General features: G+C 31.2%; 2 protein-coding genes across 7 annotated transcripts; both read left to right on the top strand.

Moving 5' to 3' along the window:
* The first annotated feature begins 1,088 nt into the window (after positions 1-1,088).
* LOC129938766 (lipase 1-like) lies at positions 1,089-7,971 on the top strand. Its single transcript, XM_056046503.1, has 6 exons — positions 1,089-1,334; positions 1,406-1,586; positions 6,862-7,073; positions 7,136-7,285; positions 7,345-7,503; positions 7,560-7,971. Exons 1-6 carry the CDS (start codon positions 1,104-1,106, stop codon positions 7,950-7,952), a joined length of 1,326 nt encoding a protein of 441 aa, XP_055902478.1. The 5' UTR covers positions 1,089-1,103; the 3' UTR covers positions 7,953-7,971.
* On the top strand, positions 7,883-24,790 carry LOC129938764 (uncharacterized). Of its 6 annotated transcripts, none has more exons than XM_056046499.1 (7): positions 12,151-13,726; positions 13,971-14,201; positions 21,921-22,037; positions 22,108-22,515; positions 22,589-22,675; positions 22,737-23,134; positions 23,346-24,790. In XM_056046499.1, exons 2-7 carry the CDS (start codon positions 14,046-14,048, stop codon positions 23,572-23,574), a joined length of 1,395 nt encoding a protein of 464 aa, XP_055902474.1. In that variant the 5' UTR covers positions 12,151-13,726; positions 13,971-14,045; the 3' UTR covers positions 23,575-24,790. The 6 variants fall into 6 exon arrangements, with proteins under 6 accessions (XP_055902477.1, XP_055902476.1, XP_055902474.1 ...); XM_056046500.1 differs by lacking the exon at positions 12,151-13,726 and adding an exon at positions 13,738-13,837; XM_056046497.1 differs by lacking the exon at positions 12,151-13,726 and adding an exon at positions 13,738-13,837 and having other exon boundaries at positions 13,967-14,201.
* Positions 24,791-25,277: the final 487 nt, after the last annotated feature.

Below are 25,277 nucleotides of genomic sequence, written 5' to 3'. Positions count from 1 at the left end.
TTCTGATATCCAATGGAACACATTCACGCGCTGTTCTAGTTGACTCCGTATGGTAAAAGGGTCTTTATCTTGAACTGAGCAGGCTTGTCATAAGCTTATGATATGCTTAGCGGAAAAAAGTTTGTTGTCAAAAGTATTAGTTTATTCTTTATTACACATTCCAAAATAAAAGTTATCTTCAACAGGGAGCGGTAAATTCACTGATTCTCTTGGTAGTCTAACCCAGTCAACAGCGTACACCGACGGTAAAGTTGCGTATAGAACGGTTCGGAAGGTTAAAGTTATTAGATTAATATTGCTGCATTATTTCGAAAAGGTTCAAAGATATTGCAACGACTGGAAACTGAAAATATATGTCCAAAATTCGGAAACAATTTTGTACCGCACTTCTTTGGCTAAGGGATACGTGCAAACATTGGCTCAAGATGGTCATCGTTGGTCTTTACGGGCAGCGATTAACGATCAAAATTGTGAAGAAGTACCTCGGTTCTGGTATGATCAGTGTTTATATTTCTAAACGGCTGTTTTACAGCAGTCGGCTTGAACCAGGGTGAATGTAATTTGCTACATGGCCCCCATACGGCCGATTATCGTTTATGGTGTGGTTCAACGTTGCCCCCTCCCAGATGGAGAAGTTTCGTGTGTTCGATCGTATTTAAGTAAACTAAAAGAGATATTGAAATTAGTTGGATGTACAATTTAAGATCATATACAAATACGCCGAAATAAAAGTTTTTTAATTTATGAAATTATATTTCATTTAAGGTAAGAAGGTTTTGAGTAAAATAGTTTATATAAAGTTCTGATATGATGATAAAGTAGTACAAAGGCTAATATGGCAATATCAAAGAGTGTATAACAGGAACTGAATGAACTAGCATTTTTAATTTATTAAAACAAACGGTTCTATGTATGAAAATGCATCACCTTGGTTTTATTATCGACTTTAGGTTGATTTTTAATTTATTCTGCTGTAATTATTTTACTTCATCTCAGAATATTTTGCAAAAAAAAACTTTTAAGTCAAATCGTTATTTATTGAAATTATCACTTAATGAATTATATTAAATGCTTCTGTAATAAAAAAATAATTAATTACACCAATGACTTTGAAGTTCAATAGCTTAGGATGCTTGTATGGTGGAGAACAATCAGTACATTTTCCGATGCCGTTACGGGTGGTACTAGTTCTAATACTCACAGTTCCATTTTGTGAATCAACATGGGATTTTCAAAGAAGAGAAATAAACGCAAATAAACGTAAAATAGAAAATTATTCAACTAAGGAATCAAGTAATGAAGCTAATATTAAAGAAGACACTTATTTATCTACCGTGAGTTCGATATTCAAATTAACAAATTAAAACGGATGGAGTTAGTTTACATTTGTCTCTTAATTCATTAGACCGAACTTATTTCGAAGTATGGATATCCTTCTGAAATACATAGTGTCATAACACAGGATGGTTATATTTTAGAAGTGCACCGAATACCAAGGAGGCGTAGGGCCACACCAGTTTTATTGGTTCATGGACTTTTTGATGCCTCAAGCACATGGGTTTTAATGGGTCCCGATAAAGGATTTGGTAAGCTAGTATACATATTATAGCCTAAGCCTTTACAAAAAAATAAATTATTGAAAAATCTTTTCATGGTTATGACCAGTTTAGAGATACGGTTTAAGCATCGGGTTGAGCATCGGGAAATTTGTATTCAATTGTATGCCTTTTCATTAGAGGGTATAGGTTTTTATTTACTGTAAAATAAACTGACAATTGGATTTTGAATTTAAACTTATACAATTATTCAAAACACAATTTTATTTCTTATTCGTAAAATATACCGGGTTTCATTATGTTTCATAGGTTGATTTTTTGTAAATTAATTTGACTTGAATCTTCAGTGTAGGATATTGTTGACTTGAGAAAAACCCAATAATTTTAAAATACGACAGTAACAATCTTAGGTCGTCGTAGAGGAAATAACGTTTAGTTTAATGATAGCTTCAGCTTCCGTCCAAAACCGTGGGGGCTTTGGAGTACAACAAATTATTTATAGCCCCTTCGAAACCAGAGCAGCCCAGTCCATTACATACGGAACTCCTACGAGTACATAAACAAATAATAGAACGCACGTTCCACTTTTAGTTTAATTTTGAAGTGGATTTTCATTGAATACGACAGAACTCTTTTACATCTAATATTTAATTTTAAATTCAACGACATAATTTACAACAATTTACATTTATATTGATTTTTTAAAAATTCTTTAACATACACCCCGCTCCACTTGAATAGAAACAAACTTTTTTCTTACTATCAGAACGTGTAGCACTGTGGTAAATATATAAATTCACCTCTTTGTTTTAGTTCCTATAAGAGGAATCTATTGCAAATTAAACTGCATGGTCAGAATATTTCATGAAAATACCATTAGGTTATTTTTTACCACTTTTCTAATTGCTTCATTAAAAAACACTGTTTATTTTTGCGCCACATGAGTAGGAACAGTGTGCGTTTTGTTTCTATTGGTTACGGTTACGACAAAAATTTTTATTTCAGTAATAGAAATTTAGATTAAAAGCATTTATTGTTCGATCAAAGAAAGAATGGGCCGCGGAAAACCATTAAACCTTGCAGAAAAGGCCGAAATACAAGTATACGCGGAAAACAAGCTTCCATTACGCACAATTGCCAACAAAATAGAAAAAAGTGTGAAAACTGTTTCGTCGTACCTTTTAAATAAAGACAGCTTTGGAACAAATATGAAGGGCAGGCAAACAAGAGCCACAACAGAAGCAGACAGAAGAAAGATTATTAGGCTGGCCTCCAATTCAAGCGACTCTGCTGCTAAAATCAAGTGGTATTGCAGCTAGTCTTAACACTATTAGACGTGTCCTTCATAGGTCACAAACTCACAACATTTGAAGCGCCTTAAATTGAAGAAAAAACCACCATTAAATCCAATACGACGACAAAATAGAATAGATTTTTGCAGAAGGAATATGACGTCAAAGGAAGAGTGGATAAAAGTGGTATTTGTTGACGAAAAAAATGTAATTTAGATGGCCTGGGCGGGTATAATTTCTATTTTCATAACATGGGAAAGGAACCAAGGTTTTTGGAGCGCCACCATAGCCGCGAAGGCGGTGTAATGGTATGGGGGGCAATTTCCTGGTTTGGAACAGTTGATCTGGAGTTTCCCACGTTGAAAATGACGGCAAACTCCTACAAGCAAATATTGCAAGAAGCTTTCCCTAAGGTTACCAATGTATTTTGACCAATACCATGGACTTTTCAATTAGACAACGCGCCAATCCACAACGCAAGGATCATTAAAAGTTGGATAGCCGAGAAAAATGTTACCTTACTCTAATGGCCACCGTACTCCAGAGACACAAATTTTATAGAAAACGTATGTGGATGGAGTGTACGACTCTGGACAACAGTATGATGACAAAGAATCACTTACTGCTGTTATTAAAGAGGCATGGAGTGCAATTTCACTAAATTACTTAAAACAACTTTATGATTCACTTCCCAACAGGGTTTTTGAAGTTATTTCAAATAAAGGTGGTAGCACACATTATTAAAATATCATTTTAAATAAAAAAATACCCTCTTTACTGCATTTTTTCAATTTGTTTCCTTATTTAAGCGAATGTTTCTATTAAAGTGGCGCAAAACAAAAACAGTTTTTTTAATGAAGTAATTATAAAAGTGATTAAAATAAGCTAATGGTATTTTCGTGAATTGTTCTGTCTATGTAGTTTTATTTGCAATAGATCCATCTTATAAGAACTTAAACCAAAAGGTGAATTTATATATTTACCAAAGCACTACACGGTCTGATAGTAAAAAAAAGTTTGTTTCTATTGCGTGGAGCGGAGTGTATGTGTACAGTTAAAAATTTATTCTAAAGCATATAAATTTAATGTAGAAAATATTCCCGAATTCATCCGAGATATTATTCAAAAAATAGCCTGAGAGTCTGGAACTACCCTTGCTCTAGGTATCAATGTTTATTGGTTTAATTCGTCTGATTTATTATTATTTACTTCTCTCACAATTTGTTAATTAATTTAATGAAGTCTATACAATAAAATCTTTGGAAAATTAGAAAGCAGTGACAGATTTGTTTGCACGTGCAATTGCATCAACGTATTCATTCATTCATACATTCTATGTCCAATGTTCAAATCAATTATTGATTTACACAATAAAACTGGATTTTTATTATTAATTCAGTTTAATAAAGTACTTGTACGTGTGTTATTTATATCTTATTAAACCTACTCAATCACATCGTAGTTGTGACCCTATGACTTTATAATTTGTCATTTCAATGTTCATGTATTTTTATGACAATTCGTTATACTTGATTACATTTTGCAATGTAATCGTTCTTATACCATAATACTTTCATATAACAATGTTTTCATTTGTTTTTGTTTGACTATGATTTCGAGAAAGTTTTCTCTATCAGGCTCAAATTTTCCGTACGAATATCGAATTTTCTATATTTTTTTCTTTACACATGACCAACTTGCGTGTATTAAGAGATTTCTAACTTTTGGATCCATAAGCGTGATTTTTCACGAGTGGTACCAAGGAAAATGTTGAACTTGAACTTGAAAATTTGAGATAGTTAAGCTTAGATAGACAAAAAATATGAACTATATATGTATGTATAAGGTCACAAAAGAGCCTTTCAGGTTGTTATGCAAAAATTTGTCTACACCGTTGAGAAGATTTCAATTGTAATACTAATATATTTTGAAAAAATGTACTTCCTAAAAATTTATAATCAGAAATAAATTCATTTAAGACACATCCTTTATTTCGTACCAATTTTTAAGTTGATATAACACTTTTTGATTCATGCTCAAGACTTTTCAGAAAATTCACAAGATCAGCAAGAATTTCAAAATTTTGATGATAAATCAATGAGGTATTTGAAAAGTGCTGTATCTCTGGAACCAATAGGGGTCTGGAGTTGTCAATAACCTAGGAAGCACTGATTACATTTGTTAATATGGTTTTAGTTTGACTTATTTTCTTCCTTTAAAAAGGGAGTTCAGAATAATAATTCAATGAATTCTTTGGTGCCCCGCTTACATACATACCTCACCGTAAAAAAAAGTTGGTCTTATTTTTAAAGACAATTTGCCCTTATTTCACTTTTGTAAAGTGCAATTTTTAAAAGTTGGTCTTATTTCACTTGATCCTTTTTACGGCACCGAATTTCGGTGAGGGGTGCAACCTTCCTCCTTGGGCAAACAATAGGATTTAGGGTAGGTGCGAGCTTGAGTGTACGCAAAGTTTTTTTTTGCATTAATGAAAAACCACACCGTTGAAAGTGAAATACGAGTATAACCAATTTAACTTTATTTCACTTTGTTTAAGTATAATAAGGCCAACTATTGAAAATTGGCGCTCTTACACTTAACAAATGTGAAAGGCCAATTCTTTTAATCTGGACTTATTTCACTTGTCTTTATTTCACTGCACTACTGAATTCTTTAAGCCTGGAGAATAATTTCATTACAATTAATTATTTTAAACTTGTAATCATATTATGGTTACACTCAGTGTAAGTGATTCCTTAATATAAATGGCTAATTTTTGTTTTCCATCAATAATTAAATCTACAAGCTCCCGTTCTTCAATGTCGGATTTTGCTGCGATTGATTACATGGCGACTGCATAGCCTAAGCACGTCTCGTTGGGCTTCAATGACCGAACCCTTCATTGCTGATAAATTTCTTTCCTCGTGATTGTTCGCACCGACGAATTGCTTGACACATCTCCTTCGTGGTGTATATGCAGGTATCAGTGCAATCGTCAATCTATTGGAACCATTTGATGATATCATAATGGTCATCTTCACTGATTTTTAAGACAGCGGCATCTTAACTCCTCGAAATTGATCCTTCGTTTTTCTCCATTGCTTAAATTTGTTGCTGTAGCTCGAGTATTTCGCAGCGCGTACGCATTGAGTTCCTCGATTAACGCTTGACGTGTAATCCGTCTCATCATATTATTTTTCTTAAGAAATTGTGTTACTTTTATTTTTCTGAATACCCCACATCTGAGATATTTAAGTTTGTATTTAACCGATTTTCGGCTAATTGAAAATATAACGAATAATTAATAACTTATAATTAATAAATAATAACTAATAACTAATAACTAATAACTAATAACTAATAACTAATAACTAATAACTAATAACTAATAACTAATAACTAATAACTAATAACTAATAACTAATAACTAATAACTAATAACTAATAACTAATAACTAATAACTAATAACTAATAACTAATAACTAATAACTAATAACTAATAACTAATAACTAATAACTAATAACGAATAACTAATAACTAATAACTAATAACTAATAACTAATAACTAATAACTAATAACTAATAACTAATAACTAATAACTAATAACTAATAACTAATAACTAATAACTAATAACTAATAACTAATAACTAATAACTAATAACTAATAACTAATAACTAATAACTAATAACTAATAACTAATAACTAATAACTAATAACTAATAACTAATAACTAATAACTAATAACTAATAACTAATAACTAATAACTAATAACTAATAACTAATAACTAATAACTAATAACTAATAACTAATAACTAATAACTAATAACTAATAACTAATAACTAATAACTAATAACTAATAACTAATAACTAATAACTAATAACTAATAACTAATAACTAATAACTAATAACTAATAACTAATAACTAATAACTAATAACTAATAACTAATAACTAATAACTAATAACTAAATGTAAAGCGTTTTTCCAACAACCATTTTTCTTCAGCTTATATGCTCTACGATCAGGGATATGATGTATGGCTGGCAAATGCCCGTGGAAACACTTACTCCAAAAAACATATTACTCTAAGTCCAAGTAAACCTGAGTTCTGGAATTTCACCTTCCATGAAATTGGAATATATGACATTCCTGCCACAATCGATTATATTTTACAAAGAACAACCTTCAAAAGATTGCACTATATTGGACATTCTCAGGTATTTTTGTTTGTTTAAATTTTTAATTAAATTGGAATTCATTGAAGATTTATGTATTTTAGGGGGCATCAACCTTTTTCATAATGTGTAGCTTAAGACCGGAGTACAATAAGAAAATTATTTCAATGCAAGCTCTTGGTCCAGCGGCATTTATTGGTGAAGGGAAGAGTCCAATTATTCAAGTCATGACATATTTTGAGAAACAAATAATTGTAAGTCATTGTATTATTATTGAATTAGAAGGCCATATTTTAATTAATAAGTTGCCTAGAATTATTTCAATTCGGTTGGAACTTATGAGTTTTCAACAAACAATGATTTCATGAAACGCATAACCAGTCATTTCTGCAAAGAAGGCAAAAGTACACAAGCACTTTGTTCAAATGTTATTTTTTTATTAGCTGGATTCGACGAGGATCAGATGAACTCGGTAAAAATTGTAAATTTTATTTAAATCATTTATAATATATTCTTATTAACCAACAGACAATGTTGCCGGTGATATTAGGACATTACCCTGCTGGAGCATCGGTTAAACAAGTTTGGCATTTTTCGCAATTAAAAAATTCTGGTCGTTTTAAACAGTTCGACTATGGGAGGAATGAAAACTTACAATTATACGGAAGAGCAACTTCTCCAGATTATGACTTAACCAAAGTAGTTGCCAAAGTGGCAATACATTATGCTGCAAACGATTATTTAGTAGTACCAAATGACGTTGAAAAGCTCAGAAGGGCGTTGCCAAATGTGGTTGGAAAATATTTAGTTGACTTTCGTCAATTTAATCACATCGATTTCACCTGGGCTGTTGATGCTCGAGAATTGGTTTATTCTAAAGTAATAAGTTTAATGAGGTTAATTCAAAATGGAGACTTATAGTAAATAGAAATAAATTAATGCCATATTTTTTTATTACTGACAATTCTGTGAGAACGTACATAATTGGTAAGAAACATCTGCTTTGCATATAATTTTTGTATATGTAGGATAAGTGTTGTTATCTAATATATTATATCCTTATCAAATAAGAAATATTGGTTTCAGTCTCCTGTTACTTTGATGTTTGATCTAATATGCGGCCAACTTTTTTTTAAAAGAGTAAATAAGTAAATTTTATGAAATGAACTGAAATCTTTTTTAGCAAATCTATTAAGGTAATTGATACAACGACAGGGACAGTTTTAGACTCGAAATCAATTTTGGAATTGTTTGTCGTCCAGTTTTGGTCGAATTATCATCATTTCCAACAAAATTGAATTGCCCAATACCATAGCAGAGTTCGACTTCGCCTTAAAAACCTTAAAAGGTTCAAATACAGCCAAATCACGCCTTTGGCCAAACCAAGGGAAAATGGCAACATCTTTATTGTTAAATGAGTAGCTATCATGGGTGCTATGGAATACGCAAAAAAAGGAAAGGCAAATTCTGCATTTTTTCTGACAGCCTCTTATCTCTAAGCGGAGTATTCAACATTAACTGGATTCCAGGGCATGTTTACATTAAAGATAACGAAGCGGCAGATCCTGCTGTAAACCAACTGTCCACTTATATCTTCAAATTAAGTCAATCCATACGATTAATTAAAAAAAAGAGGCTGGGATGCGACCCACGTTGATAACTTCCCGTTATACTGTCGATTTGTCTTTCGGGTTACGAGTAAGTTGAAAAAGTTGTCAGTTGAATCATTCTTAAAAAATTTATAATTACCAGCAATATTTTTTTTTATATAAAGAAATAGTTAAGTTTGAAAATCTAGCTTTGTTAAGTAGATTTTTAGTGGAAAACAAATTTTTTACAATTTTAGTAGCATTTCTAACATTTTTACAAATTAGATGAATGATTTTAATTCGGGAGATATCAAGAACCGAACATCAATTTTTAGCAAATTTGCGTGCTATTTTTTCTTGATTTTATTTTTTTATGAAAAAATGAGCTGTTGGATATTTATAAAAAAATATTACTGAATATCGAAACCAATACTTTCTGTGCAATAAAAAAAGTTTGAAGACAATATTTTTAATTTTTTAAAAGCTATTGGAATCGAAAGTAAATTTTTGACAAGTTTTAGTTTTGTTTTTAGTTTTTAGGTTTTTAGTTTTTTGTAAAAAAAAACTGTCAATTTGATTTTTCTTTATTTTAATGTTGACAACAATATTTTTTAGAAGATAAAAATAGTTTCAAAGTTTTGAAAAGATATTTGAGTCGAAAATCAATTTTTTTCCAACTTTTATTAATTTTTTTGTTAAGGTTTTTATTTTTTATAAAAAAACTGTCAATTCAATTTTTCTATAAATTTTATCAGATGTTAAAACGGTTTTTTTCGTGGCACGATATTTCTTTTGGTTCCTGAGCAATCTATAACGAAAAAAACGTCCGTACGTACACGCGCACGCACAGAATCTTTTAGTTCGACTCTAGGGACCTTGAAACGTCGAGAAATGTCAAAATGTTCAACTTGACAAATCGGACACATTTCAATAACTTCCTATGAGAAGTTGTTACAAAAGAATAATTTTAAAAGTGGCTAGGTACCAATGTATACCTACCCTTCATGCTACAGTACCTGTGGTTTCTAAGCGGTTCGTTCGTAAATTATGTTCTTACTATGTTTACATCTTCGCGCTATTTTTGTGGACACTAGCTTTTTGCAAAATAACAAACGAACATTATAGCTTATGGATATTTCCGTATAATTATAAATTATATTACAAATTATTCGAGTCAGCTTATAAAAAGCAAAGATTCTTAACTTCAGAACCAAAAACTAAAATAGAATATCTTGTCATAAATAAATGCATGATAGATTTACTTTAACATATTAGACATACAATATGGTCTATTTTTGTCAGCCCTGAGCGGATCAAAATCAAATCAAATGGGGTGGCGCAACAGTCCGTTGTGAACCAGGGCCTAGTGACTTACAACTCTCAACCATTCCTGTGTGCGAGTACTGTTGTCAGGAATGGAAGGGACCTACAATTTAAGGCCGAATCCGAACGGCTAGTTTGAGAAAGCACTTTTTCATGACAAGAATTACTCTTGAAGAAATTGTCAATTCCTCGCAAGAGGCAGTACCCGCGAAAATTAATTTTTTAAATTAAGGTGGCACAGGCAGGGATTGAACCCAAGCCCCTTGCATGACAGTCCAACGCACTAACCATCATGCCACGGGTACTACTGAGCGGATAACGGAACATTTAAACAAGATATACCGAAGTACAAACATTTTTGCATTGAAACTATTTATTACTGAGGATAAAATGACCAAGCAAATCGAGCGAATAGCTAAGCAAGATAAAATTTACTAAGTTTATAGCTTTGCAGTCTCTAGTTGTGCAATACAGCGTATTTTTGAACAACTTCTGTTACCATTTCTATATGTAAGTCGCGATGTAGATCGGTATTTCTTATGTACCAAGGTGCATTAACTGTTCCACGAAGGACTTTGTTTCGGAATTTTTGGATGATTTCGGTATTTGTTTTTTTTGTACAGCCCCATAATTGGATTCCATAGGTCCAAACAGGCTTAAGTACTTGAATATACAGCATTATTTTGTTTCGGATTGATAAATCAGAGTTGTTACCAAGCAACTAGTACATTTTTCTATATTTCAAGTTTAGTTCTTCTCTTTTATTTTGATGTGCTCTTTCCACTTAAGCTTTGCATCCAAAGTCGTTTCAAGGTATTTGGCCGTATTAACGTAAGGTGCAGCTTGATTATTAATGATAATTGGAATATTGTTTATCTTTTTATGTGAAAATTTTGTGAAAATCACTGTGTCGACGGCATTTTGTAGTTTTACTGCTACCTTAGAGACACATTTGTCGGGTACCCAAATTGCGGTATCATCTGCAAACCTTTTTTGACATCGAAAGGTTCTGTTTAGTTGTTTCCAACCTTTACGGTCTCCATGGTCATCCTGTACAAATGAACGAGTTTGGCAGGGATGCCAACACTAGACATGTCTCTGCTAGTCGTTGTAGATGATGTCATATGCAGCCTTTAAATCGATGAAAAGATGGTGGGTGTAGCTTTGGTGTTCTTGGGATTTATCCAGGATGTGTCGTAATGTGAATATTTGATCGACTGTAGACTTTCTTGGTCTTAAACCACACTGATAAGGACCTATCATTTTGTTGACGATGGGCTTTAGACGTTCACATATTACGGCAGAAAAGATTTTATAGGCGATGTTAAGTAGACTGATTCCTCTATAGTTGGTTTAGCAGTTCAAAGGGTCTCTTTTTTTCAGGATCGGGCAAACAATACTGAGATTCCATTCATCGGGCATGCTTTCTTTCGATCATATCTTACAGGTAAGTTGGAGCATGCTCCTAACCAACTTATCTCCAGCTGCTTTAAAGAGCTCGGCATTCAAGCCATCCGCGACAGCGGCTGTTTTTCCCGATTATTCCACCAAAGATGTCTTTCCTTCCTAGCTTGGCATTCAAATCGCCCTGGACAGTTTAAATATCGTTGCTAAAACTATGCTCATATGTTTTGTCTAAGAGCTCGAAGAACATATCTTTGGTGTTGCCATCTTTCTCTTCTGTGGGGGCGTGCGCGCATATCAGGCTAATATTGTCGAATTTAGCCTTCATGCGTATGGTCATGAGGCGCTCATTGATGCACCTATAACTCAAGATTTGTTGCCTAAGTCCAATGACAAAGCCACATCCAAATAAGCGCTAATGGTTTTCGTGGTAGCAGTCACCATCCATCGTATTTCCTGGATGGCGGTGATGTCTGCTTTATAGCAGTCTAGGGCCTCCGCTTATTCTTCGTCCGAACGTGGTCTGTTAAGGGACCTAACATTCCACGTGCATATCCGAAGTTCGTTGTCCTTGATTCGTTTGCGTTGGTTGCCAACAGTAAATCCGTCCGTATCCGAGGCTTGTTGGTGCTTCGCAACTATAAAGTTTTTATGTGGCCAGGAAGTCACCCCAAAACCACAACCCCCAACCAGGAGAGCCAGATCCTAAGTATAACTCCAAGGATGGGGAGCCGGATAAAACCGCTCCATATAGGCCTAGGCTCCGAATAAGTCGATGAAGCCCTATAATGTGTTCACTTAATACTTCAACCTTACTGGAACTGAAGACGCCACCGTTGATTCCATCTCGGGAATTCCTCCGCTGCCGTCTGGATAAGGAGAAGTGCCTTAGTGGAAACACCTCTTTCCCCCTCTCTCGTTTGCTGCCGCCAACAACTTTCCACTAGGGTTAGAACCCAATCTCCAGTTGAGGTACTAGGCACCCGATGTTCACCACAGGGAGGTGACAGTAGGTTACCAAAATACGAGGAGAAACTAGTAACAGACCATAACCTTACTTTTTACATGCATTTGGCTAAGATCAGAATTAATGATGGTTTTAAACATCTTATTCCTCTTACTCTCGCTCTTTTATGTGGAGGCTATTAGCTATGTTAAACATGTCCCCCTTTCATATTGTTTATTCTATTTACCTGTGTAGATATATTGATATCAACAAATTTCCATAATCATTTCATATTTTGTCTCCCCCCAATGTCTTAGTCGTGACCTACAAAAGCATTTTATGCACGTAAATAACTTTGAAGGGTTGAAACCAATTAAGCTTAAGTCAAAGAAGAAGAAGAACTCGCTCACAATTCTCGTTTTGTACAAAAGCTTTCATTCAAAAGCAAACATTCCTTTGGCACATTTACTAACCTTCCTATACACGTCAACTTCATTTTCAGTCTAAAGGAATACACCATGCTCCCAGTTTATTAAATTTATTTACATACATACATATGTTTAGTTTATATTCAAGGTACATAAGTACCTGCGATAGGTAAAATGGTACATATTTACCAAACTGACTGATAAATAAAGGAGTTCATGAAAGAAACGCAGACACAACATCTATTTGTTTGTCCTACTTATAAGAAGTCTTCAGCACCATGAAGAGTACGTACAAGCACGAGCAACTAGCAGCTCGTTTTGAAAACAATCCTGCCAACAACGACGATAAAAACACATAAAACGAGAACCAATATTTGGTATCTTGTGTGATAGTCACTTAAGTGACGTTGCAAGTTGGAGCGCCAATTGATAAGTGACTAATCTGATCCTTGAACTGTAAGAGAAAAAGTGTAATTTGTATTTTTATACAAAACATTATATAGTTTTCAATAACATAATGTTTGAAAATTATTTGTTCGTAATAAATTATAGCTCAATTCAAGTTTAGCATTCTTTGAACATAAGGTTTTATGTTCATTAAAAAAGGAGATGTTCTTTTTGATATCACCACAAATCGTATACCAACTCTAAGGATTCAAAATGTACGTTTGTATAATATATTTCTACAAATAATCTTGATGATTTCAAACACTACCCCTCGAACTATAAGTAAAGTTTATGAAGGATCGAAATGAATGAAACTATGTAGACAATAATACGTTTTCCTGATAGTATTCAATGCTTTAATAAGACTCAAGGACCTTTAGGATTAAGGTAGTCATATTTGGCTGCATACTGGCAAAAATTGTATTTGCGCCAATACACTCGGGTACCTAAGCTGCTCTGGTACCGGGTACCTGGTACCGAAGGATCTGCCTACCATACTTGATTTTGTGTTTTGCCTTCCTTATGGGAAAATGCTATATCTTCCTTTGGACTAGCAGTGTGAGTTTAACTTTTGCATGGCCTACGTTAAGCAGTAAAGCTCAGGATAAAAAGTATTTTATACTTAATTTTTGTTTCATTATTTTTACAAATTTTAATTTGCTGTTCCAAGTAAGGCAATTTTCTGAGAATTCTATTGGAATAAGTAATAAATTAAAGAAGATACAATTTTAAAACTATAAAAGAAGAATTTTTTCTTGTGCAATAATATTTAAGAATTTTTTGTTGTTTTCGTTGAAGGCAGTTTGTTTTTGTTGTCAAGGATAAATTATTATCTGCGTGTTTAAAACTTAAAATCTGTGAAGCACAAAGATAAAACATGGGGACCTTTTGTTATGATCATTACGAGCATCCACTTTTATGGTGTGAAGAGAAAAAAAGATTAATGGAACGCAAAAATGCCGAAGAAAGTATGCGAATGTGGCGACGCAAAAAAGCCGAAGAGATGGCAAGAACTGAAAAAGACAAACAGGAGGTGAGTGTGAATTTGCCTTATTGCCGTATTTTGTAAAATCTTAAATTGAAGAAAAAATGCCAACAAGGCAAATAATGAAGTGGTAGGAATGAGTGACATTTCTACAAAATCATGTGTGACATTGTGACAGAATTTTTTTTAAAGAGTTGTTTATGAACTGATAAGATAAGATAAAATTGAAGAAAATAGACGTAGGTACTATTTTGTTCGTCGAAAAGGAAAACAATTAATAAAATAAGTTCTACATATTATGTATGTTGAGACTCAAACGATAACCCTTTTATTCAAAGTATCCAATAAAACACCGATAACTTTATATTACACATTTCAAGACGAATATGGAGCTATGGTTGTTCAGAGTAGACGAGAATTGTAAAAGTCTTTAACACAATATTTTAAGTTTAACAAGATTTTGTAAATAAATTAACTCCATATTCTACAATTTTGACTTCGAGAATTTTAATTACCTATTTATATAAATAAATTGCGCTCTTTTGTGTGTAGTTTGTAAGTAAGTGGAAATGTTCAATAAATATTTTGCAAAAGTAATAAACCTTTAAAAATGCATCAATCTGAACTTCACGTTTAGTTTGCAACAATAAAGGTTTTTAAAAAGAAACCAATCATATTTACGTTTCTAGTACGTTAAAACTATGGCACAGAATTTTGAAAAACCTTTTGTTAAGGGTTTAACAATTTACTAAATAGCAATTTGCTTAATATTTAACAAAATGTTAAACCTTTCTTTTCGTGTTTACTATCTAAAAAGTCAGAGTTCCTGAAAATATACATATGGACTAAGCAAACTCCTAAAAATTAAAAGTAGCTATTCCGTGTTTTTAACTTTATTAAATGTTATGAGATAGTAACATGTTAAAAATTTTAAATGCTAAATCACCTCTTGCTAAAAAGAGGCTGGGATACGACTCACACTGATAACTTCTATCGATTTGTCTTGCTTAAAACTTAAAAAAAAAAATATTCATATTTTGTGTGAAATAAATAAATTGAAATCAATATCGTACTTTGTTCTATTAATAATTGAGTCGAAAACAATTTCTTATCAGTTCTTTATTGTGTTTGTAGGTTTTGCGTTTTACTATTTCGAAACGAACCTCATTTTTTTGCCAAGTGTGCGTACCTATTATTTTTTTTGTAGATTTAAATTTGTATGGCTGTTGGATTTTTATAACAATTTAACTAATTGTCGATTATATACATTATTTTCTGCGAGATGAAATCAGTTTGAAACCAAAGACTTCAATTTTTGAAAAGATATTTAAGTCTGGAATCAATTTTTACCAAGTTTTAGTAATGTTTTTTTAGGTTTTAATATTTTGTAAAAAAAATATCAATTCTTCGTTGCATAAAACTATTTTGGAGATAAAATCATTGTAAAAAAAGCGTCAATTAAATTTGTTTAAATCAAATAACTTCGATTTCATTTTACAATATATAATATAAAAAAACACTCACTCAATTTTGTTGAGAGTATTTTCTGCATCTTGCTGCATTATTATTTTTTGATTATTTGAAGTCAATATATCTCTACTAGTTCTTGAGATATGGACGAAGAAAAAAGCTCTCCGAACTTACGACACGATGCAACGACGCACAGTGGTTCGGGCTGTATGGGAGAGCGCAAAAAAGTCTGTTTAGTCTGATCATATTTGGCCAAAATTTGGTTGAAAAAAAATAATTATAAACAAAGTTATTGACATTATTCTAAAATTTGAGGGTTTTGATGTTTGTATGGGAGAGCGAAAAAAGTCTATAAAATCAGAAATATAAAACGAATTTAAATGAAATTTGACACACATGTTAAGATTACTCTTATACATGAGTCAAAATTGGACAAGAAAAAATTATTAGAAAAATAGTTATTGTCATTTTTTAAAATTTGACTGTTTTAATGTTATATTTAAATAAAAGTTTTTTTAGTTAAATCTTTTAGGACATGTCTTATTACTTTATATTGGCGTTTCGACAATTCTGCTTGTTTAAATAATGCAAAAGCCTCAAAAGGATCAATTTGAGAGCAGGAAAAGCTCTGATGTTGCTGCATAGTTTATCTCTTCTTGAGGAAATATATTTCTAATTACGTCCATATTACACCTTTTAGCTCGATCACAGCATTCGATAAAAATCTATCGTGGTCTGCCCATAGTAGTTGAAGTTTCAGGCAATACACTTTGGGATATATATGCTTCGAAAACTCCTTCGAGGCAATGAGTTTATTTTTTTTTTAAATTACTTTTTTTTCTATGAACTTGCGTTCCATAGACTTAAAAAAGTGAGACATAAAACGTTTTTTTTAATTCTGACAGCACAGTTTCTATTTGCTCAGAAATTAAGTTGGGGTATTCCCTCCCAAAATAGGGTAGAAGGTTTTTTCATTAATCCTTTTTATATGTAGATTTATTTAAGAGATTTTATTCTAATAAGCCAAGTAATCAAAAATTACGCAATACACCACAAAAAAAAAAAACAATAAAACACCTTTTTTAGTTCTACCTGCCCTACTTTTAGCGAAAAATTAAAAAAAAATATAAAGGACTATCCCTAATCCTCTTCTTAATTTTGTATTAAGCTCTATTATTTAATTCAAAATATCGTAAAACTATATTATTTTTCGTGTGTTGTTTTCAAGAAAATTGAGTTCAAAGCTGAAAAATGTTCCAGGCAGAAATAAATGGTTTGGTCAATGTATTAATTTTGTTTTATTTTTAAAATTAACCATTTCATTCTGGCAATTAATACCGAAGAAATCAAACTTTTAGTAAACACCACCTTCAAAAAGGAGTTTTTTGAAATCCAATTTTTAAGCATAACTTCCACATCTGCACGTATCTGGCGCTTTTTTTAAATCAAAAATAAAAAAAAGCATTTTTTCTAGTACTAAAGCTTGAGACTACTTATAGAAGGTATCTTTTATAAATAATCAATATTTTTATTTTTTTAGATAATCGAAAATAGACTAATTAAATGATTTAAGAAGCTAGAGAATTTACTTAAAGGAACTTCGGAAAAAACATCTCAAAATTTGTTCGCGATTTGAGAAAAATTATTTTTCAACTTTGAGGGTTTGTAAATCAGAACACACAATATATATGTTAAAAAATACTTTTAAATCATACGGTTATCTAAGAGTACTTAAACATAAAGTTTAAAAGGATAAATATGACTTTTAAAAAAAAAACTTTTTTGGGCTCTCACACCACTGTGCGACGTCCGGACGTATGACTTTAAGGGACCTTCAAATGTCGACAAATTTCAAAATTTTCAATTCAACAACTACAATACCTTCCTATGGGAAGTTGAAAATGCATACTAAATCGTTTTAAATGCTGTGTCTATGTTTTTGGGTGAATAATTAACAAACAGTGTACTGAGAGAAGCAACCGTGTATGCGATAACTCAGCGATCTCGCAGATACTACAGATGCAGAAGTGTAAGTACAACTTAATTTATTTGTGCGTTCTGTAAGACGTAAATACGAAGTCACTGAGTCTCCGAAAATAAAAATGAAGCAAGTGTATGAGCCGGACTTTGCATGAAAGGGGCTTTTAAAGGATGCGATTGTTATCATGATATAACATTAACTGTTCTAGCATTTTCTAAAAAATATCTACATATTTATACATGCATATGATCCTTAATACTAGATGTGAATATGTACAGTGTTTTAGCAAATTGTCGAAACGGTAGAAGAGATCTGGCAAAAGTAGTTATTATGGTGGCTAATTTTGTAAATAAGATGGCAACAAGCTTACATATGTATGTACACAAAATTGATGTGTCTGGCCAAAAGTCTAAAACGACTCCACCGTTTGTTTTGTTTAAAGATGATTAAAAAAAAATGAAAATGTTTAAAATTGAAAAATTTAAAAAAAAAATATCTTAAGGTGAAAGTCACCATTTGGCTGGGAGTCGTTGTTGTAGCTACAGGAGTTTATGTACCAAAAATAGTCAATATTAAGTTTTTGAGAACTAGTCAAACTAGGCACTAGCTGATGTACCTTTCAACATTATTAAAGAGGAAATAAGGAAAGAGGCTGGAATGCGACCCACACTGATAACTTCCCATCCCGTTTATCGATTTGTTTTGATTAAAATTTGATTTTTTTAGTTTTTTAATTTATAAAAAACCGTTTGTTGATTTTTTTTTTCTTATTACATAATACAAAATTTAATTCAAGTCACTAGCGTTATAGGTTCGTGAAACAGTTTTGAATTAACAAAAATTTTCAATTTTTATAAATTTCTTTGGTAAAAAAAACACCCACCCAATTTTTTTAGAGTCCTTTCTGTATCTTTCAGTATTATCTCTACTTGTTCTTGAACTGTTGTAAATAAATTAAATTCTTCAAACTGTTGTAAATAAATTAAATTCTTCAAACTGCAATAATACATTTTATTAAAAAAAAGAAACGATATTTTGATTTCTTAATGGAGCTTATGAACTGTTGTAAATAAATTAAATTCTTCAAACTGTTGTAAATAAATTAAATTCTTCAAACTGTTGTAAATAAATTAAATTCTTCAAACTGCAATAATAACTTTTATTAAAAAAAAGAAACTATATTTTGATTTCTTAATGGAGCTTATGACCCTTGATACAATTTAAAAACAACTAACTAGCATTTGTAACGAACACTAATATATTTCGAACACTTATCGTAATATGTATTTATTTTGGTAAATTCACTTACTATAATGAAAACATTATACCCTATATTTTATTCTGAAGTATAAGCTTTTTAATTGTAAGGTTTTATTGAAATCCATTAAGTAGTTGGGTGGAAGGAAAACAAACTTGAATACATTTATTCTTAAATTTGTTAGCGTTTATAATATTAGTAAGATAGTACTATCTATGAACTGAATTTCAACACGAGAAGAAGCTTAATTATTATGAAGATACAAAAGTCCTTAAAGATATATTTAATTATTTTATAATTCAAAAATTCCTAGAACTATTCCAATGATTTTAATTCTAATTCAGATTGGATTCCCTTTTAATAAGAAGAATACCCAAGGAAATAATAAAGAAAAATTCGTGTCCCGATACATTTTTTATAAAGGGATTTTAAATTGTACGTATTCATCTTCATGGTAAATGAAGTTTATGTTTAGGTAAGTTGCGACATTTTGTTTTGAAAAGTTTTTGCTGACATCACAAATTTTAAGAATCCCCAATCTTTCGTCATCCAAATTTGTATAATATTTTTCACTACGTATTTCTCACTTCCCTGACAGTTTTTCAGTATTCGTATTAATATTCTGAATGCGACTGATAAAATAAAGTTCCGCGAAATAATGTTGACACAAAAACGTCAAATTTCAAAATCCGTCTAAATTTCACAAAATTGAAAAAAGCCAGTTTACATTATTCGGTCTTATTGCATTTTGTCAATTTGATTATAATATTTGAAGTGGGCGTGATGTTGGGTGTATGCAAAGTTTCTTTTGCATTATGTACCTGAGATTTTGAATTCACTGCATGGCGCAGTGAAATAAAGCGAAGTAAAAATAAGTCCATTTTTCAGGAGTTAGTCTCTTAAGCAAAGTAAAGACTAAATCAGTTTTATTTCACTTTCAGCAGTTTGTTTTGCATAAAGCATTGAAAGCCTTAAGACTGAGGTGTCTATATATTTGAGGATTTGAAGGAATTGCCCTTGCTTTAGCACACTATAGGATTTGGTACGGGAGCCAGATTTAGTGTATGGATGGTTTAATTGTATTTAAGAAAACTTTGATTTTATCCCATTTAATCTGGATGATTTCTCTTTAAAACAATTATGGCCAAGTTAGTCTCCTAAATAATTGGGCCTTATTAATTTCCCATAGGAAGTTATTGTAATGGGTCCGATTTGTCAAATTGAAAATTTTGACATTTCTCGACGTTTCAAGGTCCCTAGAGTGGAAATAAAAGATTTTTAGAAAGATGTTTGTACGTCCGTACGTTCGTGACGTTTTTTTCGTCGTCCATAGCTCAAGAACCAGAAGAGATATCGACTTCAAATAAATTTTGTTATACAGATATTAAGGCAGAAAGATGCAGAAAGGGCTCTCAACAAAATTGCGTGGGTGGTTTTTTTACGATAGCAGTTTGAAAAAAGGTGAAAATTTTGGTTAACCCTCAATATCTTACGAACCAAAAACGCTAGAGACTTGAATTGAATTTTATATAATAGATTGTAACGTGATACCAAACAGGTATATTTTTTGAAAAAAATCAATATAACGGTTTTTTTTTAAATCACTAAAACTGAAAAAAAAATTTGTCACCTCCAAAATTTTACGACTGAAATATGATTTCATATCTAAAACAATTTTGTGCAACGAAGAATAATGTTTTTGACATCTGATACAATTTTGAGAAAAATCTAATTGACAGTTTTTTTTATAAAAAATAAAAATCTAAAAAAAACATTACTCAAAGTTCGTAAAAATTGAATATCGATTCAAATATCTTTTCAAAAACTTAAAATTTAGGCTTCAAGCTTATTTTATCTTATAAGAAATATTGTTTTCAACATTTTGAAAAATGTTGAGAAAAATCGAATTGACAGTTTTTTTACAAAAAATAAAAACCTAAAAAAAATGTATAAAAGTTGCTAAACATTGATTTTCGACTCGAATATTTTTCAAAACTTTGAGATATTGGCTTTAATTTACTTTTATCTTTCAAAAAATCTTGTTGTCAACATACGATTAAAGTTTGAAAAAAATCGAATTGACAGTTTTTTTTACAAAAAATAAAAACCTAAAACAAAAATTTATAAAAGTTGTTAAAAATTGATTTTGACTCAAATATCTTTTCAAAACTTTGAGATATTGGCTTTAATTTACTTTTATCTTTCAAAAAATCTTGTTGACAACATTCACTTAAAGTTTGAAAAAAATCGAATTGACAGTTTTTTACAAAAAATAAAACTCTAAAAAAAAACCAATACTAAAACTTCGTAAAAATTTACTTTCGACTCAAATAGCTTTTCAAGACTTAAAAATATTGGCTTCAAACTTATTTTATTTCACAGAAAATATTGTTTTCGATATTCAGTAATTTTTATATAAAAATCCAACAGTCCGTTTTTTCATAAAAAATAAAATCTACAAAAAATAGTAGGCAAATTTGGTAAAAATTGATACGACTACATATAGACAAACTTTTAAGCAAGACAAATCGACAGACGGGATGGGAAGTTATCAGAGTGGTTCGCATCCAAGCCTCTTTTTTAACTTAATTCAAGTGCAACATGATTAACTGTTGTAAATTATCCTTTGTTCACTTTGCCATATTCATGATAGGGCTGACTTATTTGTAAAATGGTTCAAAGATGAAGCTGTTATTAGTTCATTAATTGGTATTTAATTTAATTTTAAATTTAAATGAAGACAGTGGCCTTAGTTTTTCAATATGAACCACATTGACCCAAAACCATTCTTTTATCACACGACATAAATGCTTCAGGTCGTTATCTAAACTGTTGAAAGGCATTTATTTTTAAGCAATTTCATGGGTGTATGAGATAACATCACATTTTTTTTTATAATCGTGTTGCTATTTTTAAAATATATAATAGATTATGACTACAATTAACTGATCAACAAAACATTCGTGCGGTTAAAGTCATTTTCTTAAATAAACATACCCGCATGCTGCTACGTATCTACATATATAATGTTTCATTGACATAAACGTCATCTTTACAGTACTACGACATGTTTATCAAACATTGTCCTTGGGGACGACCTGGAGGGGGAGCACCTAACGTTGACGTACGCAGAAGGGACATTTCCTCAATTGGATTGCACTCAACTCCATCTATAGTAAATTTTTAATCACTTAACCACATTCATGTATATAATTAATGCTATCTCCTCCCTCTCATATTTACAGAGCGCAATGCACCTTAACCGAAGCTCTTCGGTATTGCTACCCTGTCGTCGCTACAGCAATTACTTTTCACCGGGAAAAAGAAGAAAATGTCACCGTTTGACCATGACCGAAATTCCTGACATCTCCATTGGCAATTGTGAGGTGGCAAAAAAGTACGCAATTATTAACAATACACCCTTGTCGGGCGATGGCAAGGTTCACCACGAGAAACCAGATGGCTTGCAAATAATATTGAAGGATCACCCAGCGATGACATTTAGAAATAAAGGTCATGTAGACATTGAAGTATGTTATAAATCCCTTCCCAAGGGAAAACAAACCTTAGACAAGATAGTTGTTAATAAAAAGGATGAGTGTCCTTCGTCGACGACGTTGGGAAGAACAAGTAAAAAACATCGAAACAAAGCGGTAGGGATAGCACAAAGGCTTTTATTATTCTATATTATGCATGAACCTTTAACTAGTGATTTATTTGCTTTAGAATGGACAAAACTGGGCAAAACCAGCACCAGGTGGCAAATCTTGTTCAATTCCAAAGGGGCATGGAAGTTCGTTTATGAGGTCCTTGGTATATTACGAAAAGTTTTACGACCTTCGAAAACGTTTAATGCTGTTTTATTTTCTTCAAGGGATGGACCAATAAAGAGATGCTGAAGGAGCTCGACCAAGATAATCCAGTTACACCAGCAGAAAAACTTACTTTCAAGAAGCGGCCAGTGAAAAAATCTGATAAATGTTGTGCCGTGTGTACTTGTAAATGCCCTGAAAAGGGAGGTAGTCCAATAAAAACGTCTTCATCTTCGCCGAACAAAGACTACGAAAAAATTAATTTAAATCGAAAAGGAAACAAGAATGATTCAAAAGTAACGATATGCCCTCGTCTCTCCCGTAATTGTACAAAGGCATCAGACTATCATGATGGTGGTGGGGTAGAATTAGTTCCTCTCCTTGCGAGACGGCGAGCCGAGATCCGTCCAATCAGTCTATCTAGTACGGATGTTACAAAACGGACTTCATCCGACAATAGGTACGCTTCCAATAGTAAATGTTGCTTAAAAAAATTCACCTTGCATATCCGATAAGAGCATTTCATAGATGATCAAAACAAATATACAAATAGACAAAATGCACATCCCTGTCATAAACAAAAAAATAAATTAATACATTAAAAATTTGTATAATAAACAAATTAAAACCATTTCATAAATGCACCACCTCAACCTAAACCCCTTCTGCAGATGGACGACCAAAGCAGATCTAGAATATTTGAGCGATTTGAATAAACAAATGTCACAAAAACGTCGCAGCTTTTCAATGTCACAGCAATTGGAAAAGGATTTATGCAGCAAGCATTTTGAAACGTTTGATACTTTTTGGGGAAGGCCGGGACATGGTGCCCCGACTAATATAAGAGCTAAATTGAAATTGGACGATTTGCTTTATGGCGTGCAAAGCTGCACTGAGTAAAGCAAATTATGTCCAATCTAATCGAATTGAGCAATATTATTTAAAAACAGAATTGAAAATCACTTACTTTACCGACATTATGCTATAGCTTAATCGTTTTTGTTAATATAGTGGAACAAACTTGTAAAGAACCGTGAACTTGGTTTTAATTTATATAACACACTTGGTATTAGCAAAATTAAATGAAGTACGAGTACATACCCCTCAATTTAAACTTAAATGACTAAGTACATAAGTACAGTAGTCCAAATTTTAATATCGTCTTAGTCACTTGGTCACATTAACTTGGTGATTTATTTCATTATTATTTTTTTTTTTTATTATTATTCTTACTATTATTATTTTTATTATCATTTTTTTATTATTATTATTTTTACTTTTATTATTTTTATTTTAAAGTTATAAAGATAACATTCTGTTTTTTGTGTCTTATAAACACAAACAAAATGTTTTTTACCGAATTTAAAAATAATAAAAGCACCATTTTGTTCAAATTTTATCATAAGTACAAGCCTTGTGGAATGCTTTTTTTATTAATTAAATTTTGTAAGGAATTATTTAAATCACAATTTGTTCATAATAGCCAAACTTTCTTTAAAAAAAGGCTAAGTCGATAAAGCCAATGATAACATACAATCATATAAAATTCGTTTGAAATTTTTAAAAACGACTGCAAGGGTATTATAATTACTACTGTGTATTAAAAGAGCATTTATGTTTGTATCCAATTATAGATATCATTGAAATAATCATTGAATATTTATTTTTAAGCTTTAAGTTTTTTCAGACGTCACACTATTTCGTTAGCAAACTAAGAAATAAATATGTATTTCATATTATTTTGGTTCAAACAATTTATTCCAACTTTAAAATTATGTACAATTTCAACATTTCTTTTGTTTTGACAACAATACATTTTTAAATGAAAAGCTTTTCTACTATTTATTAATTTATTAACAAATTCGAATGATTTCTATAATAAAACTGTCAGCTTAAGCTAGCATCTAATTTATTTTGCTTTATCATAATACAAAGTCAATATTTTGCCTACTTGACAAGGATGCAAGTTGAACAAAGTGGTATAGGACAAATCATATAGAAAAGAAAAGTGTTATTAAGAGATAACACAATTATGTATGTAAATTAAAAATATTAATATTTGTATAAGAATGTACGTTCCTTAGATGTAAATAAATACAAAAAATAGTTGTCGGAAGGTATGGGTGTTTTACTGTTGAAATTGTATCTTTATAGCAACAGGTAAGGAAACTGTATACTAAGCTTCAGTGTTAAAATATCGCAATTCTTTCTTACCTATATTGCTCAATTTACAGAGATTGATATACGCTATCTTACTACTGCCAAATAATGAGTTTTGTAACTAAGTATTTTTTTACAAATACAAATATAATTGAAGGAAAAGGTACGATTAAAAACCTTCATTTAACAAAAAAAAAAAAAAAAGGATAATAATAAGAACAATAATAAAGCGAGTTATAAGAAAAATGAGAGTAGGGGTTAAACACAAATAAAAGATCTAACATTGCATTTTACATAATAATTTTTACAGATAATAAATACATTATAATAGTGATTTCTAATGTAACTAAATATTGAACATGCATCAGTCTTAAATTGAAAAAGAAAACAAAAGCAGAAATCTTAAGTAGTATTCAAATGAAAGAGAAAATTGATAAATAAAT

This window comes from Eupeodes corollae, chromosome 1 (genome assembly GCF_945859685.1).
Source record: "Eupeodes corollae chromosome 1, idEupCoro1.1, whole genome shotgun sequence".
NCBI lineage: Eukaryota > Metazoa > Arthropoda > Insecta > Diptera > Syrphidae > Eupeodes > Eupeodes corollae.
This window is presented reverse-complemented; position numbering and strand designations above follow the sequence as displayed.